General features: G+C 52.4%; 1 protein-coding gene across 1 annotated transcript in view; it reads left to right on the plus strand.

Moving 5' to 3' along the window:
* The first annotated feature begins 2,110 nt into the window (after positions 1-2,110).
* Ttll6 (tubulin tyrosine ligase like 6) overlaps positions 2,111-12,203 on the plus strand; it is a 28,469-nt gene continuing 18,376 nt past the window's right edge. Inside the window, 5 exon segments of the mRNA XM_023718124.1 lie at positions 2,111-2,273; positions 8,734-8,947; positions 9,892-9,932; positions 11,414-11,532; positions 11,621-11,751. Of these exon segments, the coding sequence (XP_023573892.1) occupies positions 2,111-2,273; positions 8,734-8,947; positions 9,892-9,932; positions 11,414-11,532; positions 11,621-11,751 (668 nt within the window).

Consider the following 12,203-nt stretch of genomic DNA (forward strand, 5'->3'; position numbering starts at 1 on the left):
TGGGGTGCTGGGGGATTGAACCGAGGTCCCTGTGCTTTGCTAAGCTTGTTCTAAGTAGGTGCTTTAGACCACTGAGCCATCTCACCAGCCCTCCCTTGTCCTTTTTAGACCGAAGCTTTTTTTCCTCTCAATGAATTCTCCCTACTCTTAACCTCTGTTGTTCCCAGAATTCATCGCTCACTTTAGAACTCAGTGTTTTGGACATCTAGTGGGCTGGGAGCATCTTTCCTCTATATCAACTCCGACCACAGGAAAGTCCTGGTGTCTCACGCCCCGAGCTTAGTCTCCTTCCCCAGGGCCTGCAGCATTTCAGAGTCATCAAGTGAAGCACCTTCTCAGGAATGAAGAAGGAGCCAGGTGTGGTGGCTGAAGTCTGTGAGCTCAGCATTCGGGAGGCTGAGGCAGGAGGATTGCTGAGAGTTCAAGGCCAGCCAGCGCTACATAACAAGACCCTGTCACAGAAAAACAAAGAGGAGAGAGGCCTAAGTGGATCGATGAAGCAGAATTTTACACAAATACGTTTGGGAGCAGAGAGCAGTGCGCTCAGAGAAACACGAGGTTCTTTTGGGAAGTGGAGCATTCTTTCACCTAAAAGGTAGAAGCCTATAGAAAGAACAGCTCAGCATTCAAAGGATAATTGCCCCTTTTACAGGTACAGGCCCAAGGTTTTTTGTTTTGTTTTGATGGTTAATTTAAACTTTCCTTGGGGCTGGGGAGATAGCTCAGCAGAATAAGCGCTTGCCTGGCAAATGCAAGGGCCTGAGTTCAACACCCAGTTCTAAAAAAAAAAAAAAAAAAAAAAAAGAGTTAAACTTTCCTTAAGGGCCAGCCAAATAGCTCAGCAGATTAAAGCATCTGCAAGCAGGGGCCAGGGGTTCAATCCCAGGGCCTGCCGTGGGCCCAAACCCTGGGACGCACTGAGATGGCAATTGAGACTGGGCATGGTGTCGTGTGCCTGTAATCCCGGCTCTTGGGAGGCTATAAACAGGTGGATCACTACAAGTCCGATCTAGTAGTGAGACCCTGAACACTCTGTAGACCCTTCCTTAAAAAGTACAAAAAATAAAATAAAATAAACTTTTCTTAAATTTTCTCAACCTATTCCTTTATCTTAAGATCAGACTCCTGAGCTTTACTTTTTAAAACTAAGCCAGTTTATGGGTTTACAGCATTCTTAAAGAATTTGAGGTGTGCCAGATCTGAAAGGAAAAGAGCCTAATCTAATCCAGGAGTTACTGAGATGGGCTGGAGTCACTTAGCATGTGTCTCAGAAGTTTTTTTTCTTCTTCTTTAAAAAAAAAATGTATTTGGTACAGGGTCTGGCAACTCAGATTTATAGTGATGGTTCTGTTTTCAGCCTCCCCAGTGCTGGGATTACAGGCGTGAGCCACCATACCCGGTCAGGGTGGTGGCTCAGCACGCTTGGGGGTGGGGCCAGCACGGCCTGTGGAGCCAGGGATCAAACCCCCATTCTTGTGCTTGCCTAAGCAGGCACTTAGTCCGCTGAGCTATCTCCCCGGCCTGTCTCAGTCGTTTCGGCTACTTATTTATTGTGAAGGGTTTTTTTGTTCGTTTGTTTGGGGTTTTTTTTTGGTGGGACCGGGGATGTGAGGGTTTTTTTGAGACAAGGTTTCACTGTGTAGCCTAGGCTGGCCTCGAATTTGCAGAGATCCTCCTGTTTCAGCCTCCAGAGTTCTGTGATTATACATAGACATGCACTACCAAAACGGGTTTGCAATGCCCATTAGACTGTTCAACTAAGCCCTAGGAAGGTAAATGTGGACAAGCCAAGATTACCTAGGCAGAATTGCGCCTGAGCCCTTGACTTGGACCCCAGTGCAACGCCCTTCCACCTCTACTGCTTCTGCTTTTGGATGTTTAACTGCAGGAGATCGGAATTGGGGAGGCAAGCATTCGACTGCGCTTGCGCACATCTCCCGGATGGCAAGGGGGTGGCGACCATGAAAGACAGCGTCCGTCGCGTCTCTCGGGACAACGTGGGGCACCCCCCTCTCGCAGCGCAGGAGCGGTTAATGGATCCGGGAGGGAGGGGGCATGGCTGCCGTCCGGTAGCAACCAATGGACGGCCTAGGAGGTCCTATATGCAAATATGAGGGCGGTGCCAACCCGAGGGCTGAAGAGCGCGGGTTGGGACCCCGAGGTCCGGCAGCCAATGGGAGAGCGGCTCCTGGCTCCCCCGCGGGGGCTGCAGGTGCGCCCACCAGCGATTCGGGCGGCGCAGCCGGGGCGAGACGGGCTAGTAGGAGCCGCGGGTAAGCGCGTCCCGGAGCCCGGTGCCTGGCCCCGGCGTCCCCTTCTCCCATACGGCCACTCTGCTGCCCCCTCCAACGCGCTCCGCGGTGCCAGCCACTCCCCACTCCGTAGCTCATCTCTTAGCCCTCCCGGGTCTCCTGAAGCCAGCGCCATCCGGGACCTGTCCCTTAGATACCAACGATCGCGGGGATCACCTCCTGCCCAACGCTGCTCGGTCTTCAGCTAGAGAACCTTTCTCGAGCTACACGTCCACTGCCCGGATAGCCCTCTATAGATTTCTCTTTTCCACTTCTGGGCTGGGGAGAGTTCTTTAGGAGTTGAAGCCTAGGAAAAACATTTCACTCGGGAGACTGAGGCAGGAGGATTGTTGCAGGTTCGAGGCCAACCCAGGCTATATATTGAGTTCAAACTATGTGCAAATAAATGTAACAAGACTCTACAAACAAACAAAAAACAAAAACCACAAAACATATCACTTCCATTTGGCCACAAAGAGAAAAAGTTTATGGAGCTCCAGAAAACTACTTAATCCACCAAACCTACCATTACATTTTCATTTTAAAACATGGTGCTTATTTTGAGGCAAACGACCACTTTAAAAGCATTAGAAACATGAACTCAATCTTTAGAACAACCCCTTAGCCTCGTTGTACTTAGGGAGAGACGGGGCGCCGCAGCACCTTACCTGCGCTCACTAGTCTGCGAGGGTGGACTCCTCCTGAGAGTGGAGCTCAGCGCTGGACCCAGACGGGTGTGACTTTTACTAGGAACCCAAGCTGGATGCACGGTGGGGAAATGGCTGGGTGGGCACCGAGCTGCCTAAACCTACACAGTGCCTTGGTCCTAGCAACATAAAAGAAGGGGAGTGTCTGAGGTCTCACCACCACCCCCACTTTTTGTCCCCCATTCAATTGACATTGGAGATCTTTAAATGATTGATGAGACAGAGTCTCATTAGGTAGCCCAAGCTGAGTTCAAACTCCTGATCTTCCCGCCTCAGCCTCCTGAGTGCTGCGATTTCAGGTGTGTGCCACCATGTCGGCGCCATTAGAAGCCTGTACAGAAGGATGATTCCAAGAGAAGTGAAGGCCAAAAAGATGACAGGGGGGAGCCGGTTGTGGTGGCGCCTCTCTGTAATTCCAGCCCTTAGGAGGCTGAGGCAGGAGGGTCGAGGAGTTCAAGGCCAGATTGGGCTACATAGTGAGACCCTATCTCAAAAAACAAGCAAAATAAGAGGAATACAGAATGTTAGGAAAAGAAGGTCACAGGCCGACATAGTGCTGCATGTGCTCCCAGGCTGGGAGGAAAGACCAGGCTGCAAAGGGCAGGGGTGAGGAACATAGATAGGCCCGTGGGCACATTCCCTATGGTTCTTACCTCAGGAAACTACCAGATTGATTAGCCTTTCATCTCTAGGACAACTGCATTCGTTTGGTCTTTTTTTTTTTTTTTTTTTTTGCGGAACCTGGGATTGAACTCTGATCCTTGCATTTACCAGTCAAGCGCTTATCCTACGGAGCCATCTCCCCAGCCCCAGTCTTTTTATTTTAAGACCAATTTTATTTTATTGAGAAACAAATATCAATGAGACAGTTTCAAAACTAATAGGACAGTTTCAATAATTAATACATTGTACATTGTTATCTTCTTAGTGGTTATCCATAGTACAAGAAGCAGACAAGATTTCCTGTCCATACACTATTAGTACAAATCTTTCTTCTCATTGAGTTAAGCGAAAGTAGCTGTACATCTAGCCTAACTATTCTGTATATACAGATACAAAATGGTCCTTCCTTTGTATCCCCCTTTTTTGTTTAGTCCTGTCAGAGATGGTTATTCCACTGGCATCTAAATGCTACAGGTGCGTAAATTCAGCAAAACAATCCAACACAGTCCAGCAGTCCACAATAGTGGGTAATCTGCAGAAGTTGTTGACTTGAGCCTTTCACAGCTCATCCTTTGGTCTTGTGACCGCGGGCTCTAAACATTGTCCCAGTCTTAGCAGTCCCCCGTGGGGAGTAAGAGCCAGCAACACCGCCATCCTTCAGAAGTGGCTGGGAGACCCCTCTGCTGAGGCCTCCCCAAACCAGCCAGTGTATTTGCCTGGGGCCGGCCCAGTGCTCACCGCCTCCCCCTGGTGGCCAAGGCTGGGTATTTTCGCGTTGTCTGAAATGTTTTGGTTGAGGGTCTCTGGTGGGAAAACTGAAAGAGCCAACCTATGCAAGGAAATAATCAGCAGTGTTTTTTCATTGTTCTAACGATCCTGTTTGCTAAGGTGAACTGAGAGGCTATTATTCCTTAAAAACAAACAAACAAACAAACAAACAAACACCTACTGAGGTTGCTTGTTACATTGGCAGAACAATCCCGAGTTCTCCTGTTTAGACTCCCCAGAGTACTTGGTTCACAGTGCGTGCCTGCTAGCCTGGCATAATGGGAAGAAAGATGGGGGACAGGAGGCTGGCTCTCACGACTTGCTCTCTAGCTATACAGAACCCTCCCCCCAGACCAAGGTGGGCTGCAGGGGTTTCAGAACCTGCTCTAAAAATTAAGGTCAAGCTGGGCATGGTGGCACCTGCCTGTCATCCCAGCCCCCTGGAGGCTGAGGCAGGAGGATCGCTGTGAGTTCAAGGGCAGCCTGGGCTACAAAGTGAGAGCCTGTGTCAGAACAAAAGGAAGGGCTCCAATCAGCAGGGCACGTCCAGCAGCCAGCAGAATTACGGTTGAATCATTGTAGGACGGGAGCAGAGAGGAGCGGCAGCACAGGGCCAAGCTGTGCCAGCCAGCCGTGGGCTCTGAGCCCAGCAGTGCCTTCTCTGAGCCCACCATGCCTGGCACTTCTCTTCTGTGTGACTGGAAAGACTGGGTATACAAGGGAATTACGAGGATGAGACATTAGGTCTGTAACATGCTTTTGGATAATTAATATCTTGGTGAAAAGGCCTGAAATACCAGCTATTGTTGTTGTAAGAGAATGAAAGTTTTCATTGTATGGAAAGAAGCCAAGTCTAGTGCTTAAAAGAAAGAAAAAAAAAAAAAAAAAAAAGCACAGCCAGGCAGGGTGGCATGCGCCTGTCATCCCAACATCCACGAGGCTGAGGCAGGAGGATTGCCATAAGTTCGAGACCAACCTGGGCTACATAGTGAGTTCAAGGTCTTTCTAGACTACATAGTGAGACCCTGTCTCAAAAAAATAAAAAAGAGGAAATCTGGAATTTTCCGGTTATTGGCAGCTATATCTAGTGAAAACCTATAACAACAATGCACTAAAAAAAAAAACAAACCAAAACAAAACAACAACAACAAAAAACCAATGCACTACTGAAGGCCAAGTTTATTTCCGTGAGCTCTGAGCTATTGGTAGATCCGGGCAGCAGGGCCCCTTGGACAACCTGTAAGTGAGACATTTTCAGCCTTTGGAGAGAATCCAGCAGGACACCGCCTTGGGTGTTAAATGGGAAGCAGAGGGCTGGAAAGAGAAGGAAGGGGCCCAAGGCAAAGCGCACTTGGTCACACTCGCGGGGACTGCTGTCTTGCAGCCTCACCTGTCAGGGCCCAGAGCATGGGCCAAGTTGGAAACTGCGAAGCCAGTTCCTCTGGAAGCGAAGCACACTCTTGGATCCTTGGCTTAGGCAAGGAAGGGCGTTTGGCATTTTCCTTTCTGTTTTAGTTGTTCTTGTTGAGGGAGAGAAATCCTAGCCCCCAGCCTGGTCTTCCCACTTGGGCATGGACCAGGATGGGCACACAGGGCCAAGATAGCCTGCTCCTCCAGGGTCAGATTTCGGGGTCAGTCTCTCCGGGTTAAGATTAACCTTTAGGTAAACGAACCGCACCTCCCGGAGGGCTGGGCCAGGAGCAGCTGCGGGCTGTGCGCTCCGGAGTGGAGCTGGCTGTTTCCCACGGGGAGGGTGCAGCCCAAGGTCAGGATTTCTGTTCCTTCTTCGTTTTGCTGGGAGGGAGCCTGTTTCCCTGGGAAAGCTGCTTGCTCTGCAGGCCCCCGGCTGACCTGTGGGTTGTTCTGAGTCCAGCTCTGTCCTCCTGGGTTGGGGTCACTTTACAGGGACGTAGGTTCAGTGGCAGCCTTCTTTTGTAAGGGAGAGAAAAACAGCCAGGTGTGGTGGTACATACCTATAATCCCGGGGTCAGGAGGCTGAGTCAGGAGGATCCATTTCAGTTTGAGGCCAGGCTGGGCTAGATAGTGAGTTTGAGGCCAGCCTGAGTGACAGAGCAAGACCCTGCCTCAAGCAAACAAGGAACACCCCTCCCCCCAAAAAAGAAAATAAAAGTGCCGATCCTTGGCCGGGGTGAACATTCACTGAGATTATCTGCCAGCCCCATAGTAACTGCTTCCTGTGAGATTATGTGCAGGGAGTCTTTGCAGTGAGAGCCCCACCTTGCCCGCAGATTAGGCTTGGGAAAAGGCCCCAGAGAGGGGGGTGGGGAGAATAATGTTTTATTTATTCATCTATTGGTCTTTTTGAGACAGGGTCTCACTATACAGTGCAGGCTGGGCTTGAACTCACTGTGTAGCCCAGACTGGCCTCAAACCACAGCCTCAGGTCCTGAGTGCTGAGGTGACAGGTGTGGCCACCACACCTGGCTCCCAGCCCACTTTTATTTTATTTTTTTTTAAATTTTGAGACAGGTTCTTGCAAACCTGCTAAATTGCTCAAGCTGGTTTGAACTTACGACCCTCCTGCTTCAGCCTCCCCTTACAGGCATGCACCACTCACTGTGCATAACTCCTACTCCCCTATGGGCTGTGGATGTAGCTCAGGGGGAGGACATGTGTGAGAGGGACGCGCTGGCTTTGACCCTTAGCAACACATATACACACACACACAGATACACACACACACACAGACACAGACACACACACACAGATACACACACACACACACACACACACACACACACACACACACAGAGTTCCCTGGAAGGGCCAGTGATAATAAAGATGTTAATATCCTTTGTTTTTGAGGAGAAAGGGGACAGCTCTACATTAGCTCGAGCCTGTGGAGGTTTCAGTCCCTGGCTACAAGGCAGGGCGGCCTGGCAGAGGGGACTGGCAGAGGAGAAAGGACTCACGCCGAGGCAGCGGGGAGCAGAGAGCGATGTTAATATCATTTTTTTTTAAATCCCAAGAACACGAGAGGGGGGCTCAGTAGTAAGTAGCAAAGGACTGTGGGCCTCCAGAGATACATGCTCAAATGGTGAGCAGGGCTGCGGATAGTTGAGTAGTAGAGTGCTTGTGTCACATGCACAAGGTCCAGAGTTCAATCCCCAGCACCACCACCAAAAATAAATAGATAAACGGTGAACAGGTTGGTAGGCTTTACGGTCACAGGAACGTATAAGGTATAAGAACAAACAAAGAGCGTTGTTTTGTTTTTTTTTTTTTTTTTGAGACAGGATCTCACTATGGGGTCCATGTTGGCCTCAGACTTGTGGCAATCCTCCTGCCTCAGCCTCCCAAAAGCTGAGATGGGGGCGTGTACCCTCATGCCCAGCAGCTAAGCATGATCCTAAGGAGTAAGGACACAGGGACACTGCCATATTTTGGAACCTGGGATCAAACTCAGGACCTTGCACTCACCAGGCAGATGCTGTGCCACTGAGCTGTCTCCCTGGCCCTCAATTCCATTTGACAAATTTCATATTTGAAATTTCAAGGAGACATCAGGGAAGTCTCATGGGATGGTGAGGATGAAAATGAGTTGCTAGGCTTCCTGGTATGTATGTTGTAACTCTGGCTTTTGAAAAAAGTTATTCTTGCTTGTTTTGAGACAGGGTCTCTCTGCATAGTTCAGGCTGGCCCTGAACTCACCACGTAGCCCAGGCTGGCCTTGAACTTGCAGGGACCCTCCTGCCTCAGCCTCCCCGGGGCTGGGATGACAGGCATGTGCCATCATGTCCTGCTGTTCTTGTTTCCAGAGTGGATGGTGGGGACACTTCTAGACTCCCTGAAGATCTCTCTCTGGCCCTGGCTTGAGCCCTCCTGTCGGTCAGCTGTGGGTCAGCCCACCATTGCCAGCCGCCAGTCGCAGGTCACAGGCTGGCGGTGCCCTCTGGGACCAGCTCCCTTGGCCCTGCGACCTGGGGCTTGTACCTTGCCTCTGAGCTGTCTCCAGACACCCATCTCCTCTCTCTCGTTAATAATAAGACTGTTTACCAGCTAGCGCTGTGCATGGCATCTCAGCTTGCTACCCAAACCCCAGGGGGCCCAACCAAGGGCAGGCACGGCTCAGATCATGCCCGAGCCCGCGCTCCGTGGCACACGGCGGAACCAGCTACATCCCGAGCTTGCTCCGCCCGCGGAGGTGGGGCGCGTTTGACAGGCGGCCCCCTGCCGCCCTGCCGCCCTGCCTGGGACCCTGGTTCACAGCCCCCCTGAGCGAGGGAGGGGGTCCCCCTGCAGGCGCATCCGAGTAACTGCGGCTGCCTCCGCCTTCTCTCCAGGGCCGGCTGGGATTTCCCAGAGCCCCAGCCCAGGCCAGGAAAACTCTCCAGCGCCTGACTTGGCAAGGGGAGAAAGGGCTGCCTCCGGAGACAGGGAGGACGGCGCCGTGGAGGTTCGGAAAGAAACCATCACCCTGGCCTTCGTGAGGGAGCACGCACAGAAGGGGCTGCAGAGCGCCCAGCCACAGGGCAAGAAGAGGCGGAGGAGAAAGAGGTCAGGACTGCAACAGGAGTGGGACCCGCGTGCGTCGGAAGAGGAGGGCCTGGGGGAGGGGCCTGGCTGACAAGCTGAGGGCGGAGGGGAGACTGAGGGGGGGGGGGACTGGCATGGTGGCACCACTTTCTTCTCGTGTGCTTGTTTGTTTGGGACGGGGTCTCCCTAAGGCTGGTATTGAGCTCACTATGTCGCTCAGGCTGGCGCCAACTCACTGGGACGCTCCTGCCTCAGCCTCTGGGGAGCTGCGATGACAGGTGTGCGCCCCCACACCCAGCCTAGAGTGCCTTTTAAAAAATAAGTGTGAGTGCTGGGCGTGGTGGCGTCCGCCTATCATCCCAGCACTCGGGAGGCTGAGGCAGGAGGATCGATGTGAGTTCAAGGTCAGCCCCGGGCTGCACAGTGAGACTCTGTTTCAAAGCAAAACAAAACAAACGTGTGGAGGCTGAGATGGGGCTCGGAGTGCAGTTTTGGTCGCCCGCCCGTGCAGAAGGCCCTGGGCTGAATCCCCCCACTGGGCTGGGCAGCGATTTCCTTGGCACGGCAGGGTGCTCGTTCATCCTGGGGATTCAGTGCCCTTGGACTGGATCAGCCCGTCCAGGGCCCGGTTCTCCCTAACCTCCCCCCAAGCAGTAAGCGTATCAGCTTTCTAACACATGGGCAGAAAGACAAAGACACAAGTATTTTGGCCAAAATGATCTTTGGTTTCTGTCCCGATGCACTGCAGGAGGAAAAGGACGGAGGCAGTGACCGCTGTGGCTGCCATGTATCCTGCGCCTGGGGCAGGGTGGGCTTCGCCGAGTCTGTGGCTTCTGCCACTCTGTGCCCTGCTGGGTCCGTGTCCCCAGCAAAGGGATTGGCCAGGCCTGCTCTGCCTGGACAGGGCGCTGCTGGGAGCCGGGTGTCCGTCGCTGTCCGGCTGCTGTCGCTTTTCTCTCTTCCAGATGATTGGTGATCAATCTGTCCAGCTGCCGGTACGAGAGTGGTGAGCACCCGCCTTCCCGGGCCCGTGCTGGGGACCCACCGTTTCCCCCAAGGATGGGACAGGTCACTGTGTGTGTTCTTAGGGATGAGGGGGGTGCCCCAGCCCTGTGCCCTGGTTCTCCTGACTCCACGAGCCGCTCAAGGAGGTGGGGAATTGCCTTCAGAAGTCACGGGTTTTGTCCTCATTGATGAGAACGTCAGCTACCTGTAATTCCATGTTTGTTTGTTTCTTAAGAAGGGTTTCACTATGTAGTTCAGGCTGGCCTTGGACTCCCAGAAGTCCTCCTGCCTCAGCCTCATGGGGGCTGGGATTACAGGCGGGTGTCACCATACATGGCCCAACCATTTATGATTCTTTTTTTTTTTTTTTTTTTAAATGGAACCGTGGGATACGCTGTGACACAGGAGAAGACCACTGTTTTCTTTTTTTCTTTTTTTCTTTTTTTATTTATTTGAGAGAGAGAGAGAGAGAGAGAGAGAGAGTGGTGTGTGTGTGTGTGTGTGTGTGTGTGTGTGTGTGTGGCCAGCTCAGCCCACCAGGGGGCGGGACTGGCTGGCATGTGGTGCTGGGGGATTGAACCGCGGTCCCTGATGCCTTGCCAAGCTTGTTCTAAGTAGGTGCTTTAGACCACTGAGCCATCTCTCCAGCCCCTATTTATGATTCTTGTATGTAATGTGAGGATCTGATTTTAAAGCCCAAGGTACAAAACAGCGGCCTGCCTACCTTATTGTACTTGAAGTTCAGGCTCTTCCTGCCCAGGTCCCTGAAGGCCTTTGGTTGGTATCAGAGCCAGGGCCCAGCTATTAATACTAGCAGGGGAAAGATGAAAGGGCCGTATTTTTTTGCTCTGAAATACATTGTCTAATGTTTGTTCCTGCAGTTCACCTCTGCAATTGAGCTTGGCGCTGGCTGATGTTAAGGATTCATTTATATCCCCTGAATAGTCAAACTGGGTGTTTAGGGGAAAGCCAGCAGCCTTGCTAGGGAGATGGCTCAGTGGAATAAGCGCTTCCCTGGCAAGCACATGGGTCTGAGTTCAATCCCCGGTTCTGCCAAAAAAAAAAAAAAAGAAAAAGAAAAGAAAAAAGAAAGAAAGCCAGCAGCCTGCTTTCTGGAAAAGGGAAGCCAGGCCATGATAACCATTCAGCCCAGACACCTTGTGCCAGTTGTGTTAATTTTCCTTCTTGGGGTTTTTATGAGACAGTCTCTTACTTTATAGTCCAAGCTGGCCTCGAACTTGCAGAGACCCTCTTGCCTCAGCCTCATAGTGGTGACCAGTGTGCACCACTAGGCGGGTGGTGTCGGCTGTCTCCAGCTTCCCCATGTGCTGGGCAGCATCATCAGACCGGACACGACAGCTCCCGTGCCCAGGGAGCTGGTTCTGTCCCTTGGGTGCTGCTGGGGGAGGGGGCCCTGCCCACTCCCAGGTTGGGCCCACTTCCGGCTCACAGGCCTCATTTTTCTCTGCAATCCCGCCGCAGTGCGCAGGGCCGCCCAGAAGTATGGGCTTCGCGAGGGGGGCGAGGATGAGGACTGGACTCTGTACTGGACGGACAGCTCCGTGTCTCTGGAGCGGGTGATGGAGATGAAGAGTTACCAGGTGCCGGCCCCAAGCGTCCCCAGTTCTGTCCCCCAGCACCCCTCCACACACACACACAACTCGTCATGGATCCTGGCTTCCTTTGCAGAAAATCAATCACTTCCCCGGCATGAGTGAAATCTGCCGCAAGGATCTGCTGGCCAGGAACATGAGCCGCATGCTGAAGATGTTCCCGAAGGACTTCCTCTTCTTCCCCAGGACCTGGTGCCTCCCCGCTGAGTGAGTCCCCAGCACACCCCTGTCTGCACAGTCCACCTCCCCCTGTGGAGGAAGGGAGGGGACCCAGGGTGTGTCCAAGGTTGAGAACACACAGGGCGCTGCCTATGCACACACCATAATGAGGGGCTGGGCGCCTCCGAGCGTGCACCCCCATTGGGACGAGTGAGTTTGTTCAGACCCTGAAACCTGTTGATCTTGAACTCATGCCAACCGTTGCCGGTGAGGTCCTGAGCTTTCTAGGGCCCTGCAGCTCCGATGGGTGTGGCTGGTGCCCTGGGACAGAGCAGGACAGCTGTCCCCCTCCGCCTCTGTTCCCTGCAGGGTCATCATCCCAGCACTTGGAAGGCTGAGGCAGGAGCACTGCCTCGAGTTTGAGACCAGCTTGGGCTGCATAGTCTCCTGGGTGACATAGTCCCAGTTTATTTTTTATTTATTTATTTATTTGAGAGAGA

This window comes from Octodon degus, unplaced genomic scaffold (genome assembly GCF_000260255.1).
Source record: "Octodon degus isolate 3935 unplaced genomic scaffold, OctDeg1.0 scaffold00056, whole genome shotgun sequence".
Taxonomy (NCBI): Eukaryota; Metazoa; Chordata; class Mammalia; order Rodentia; family Octodontidae; genus Octodon; species Octodon degus.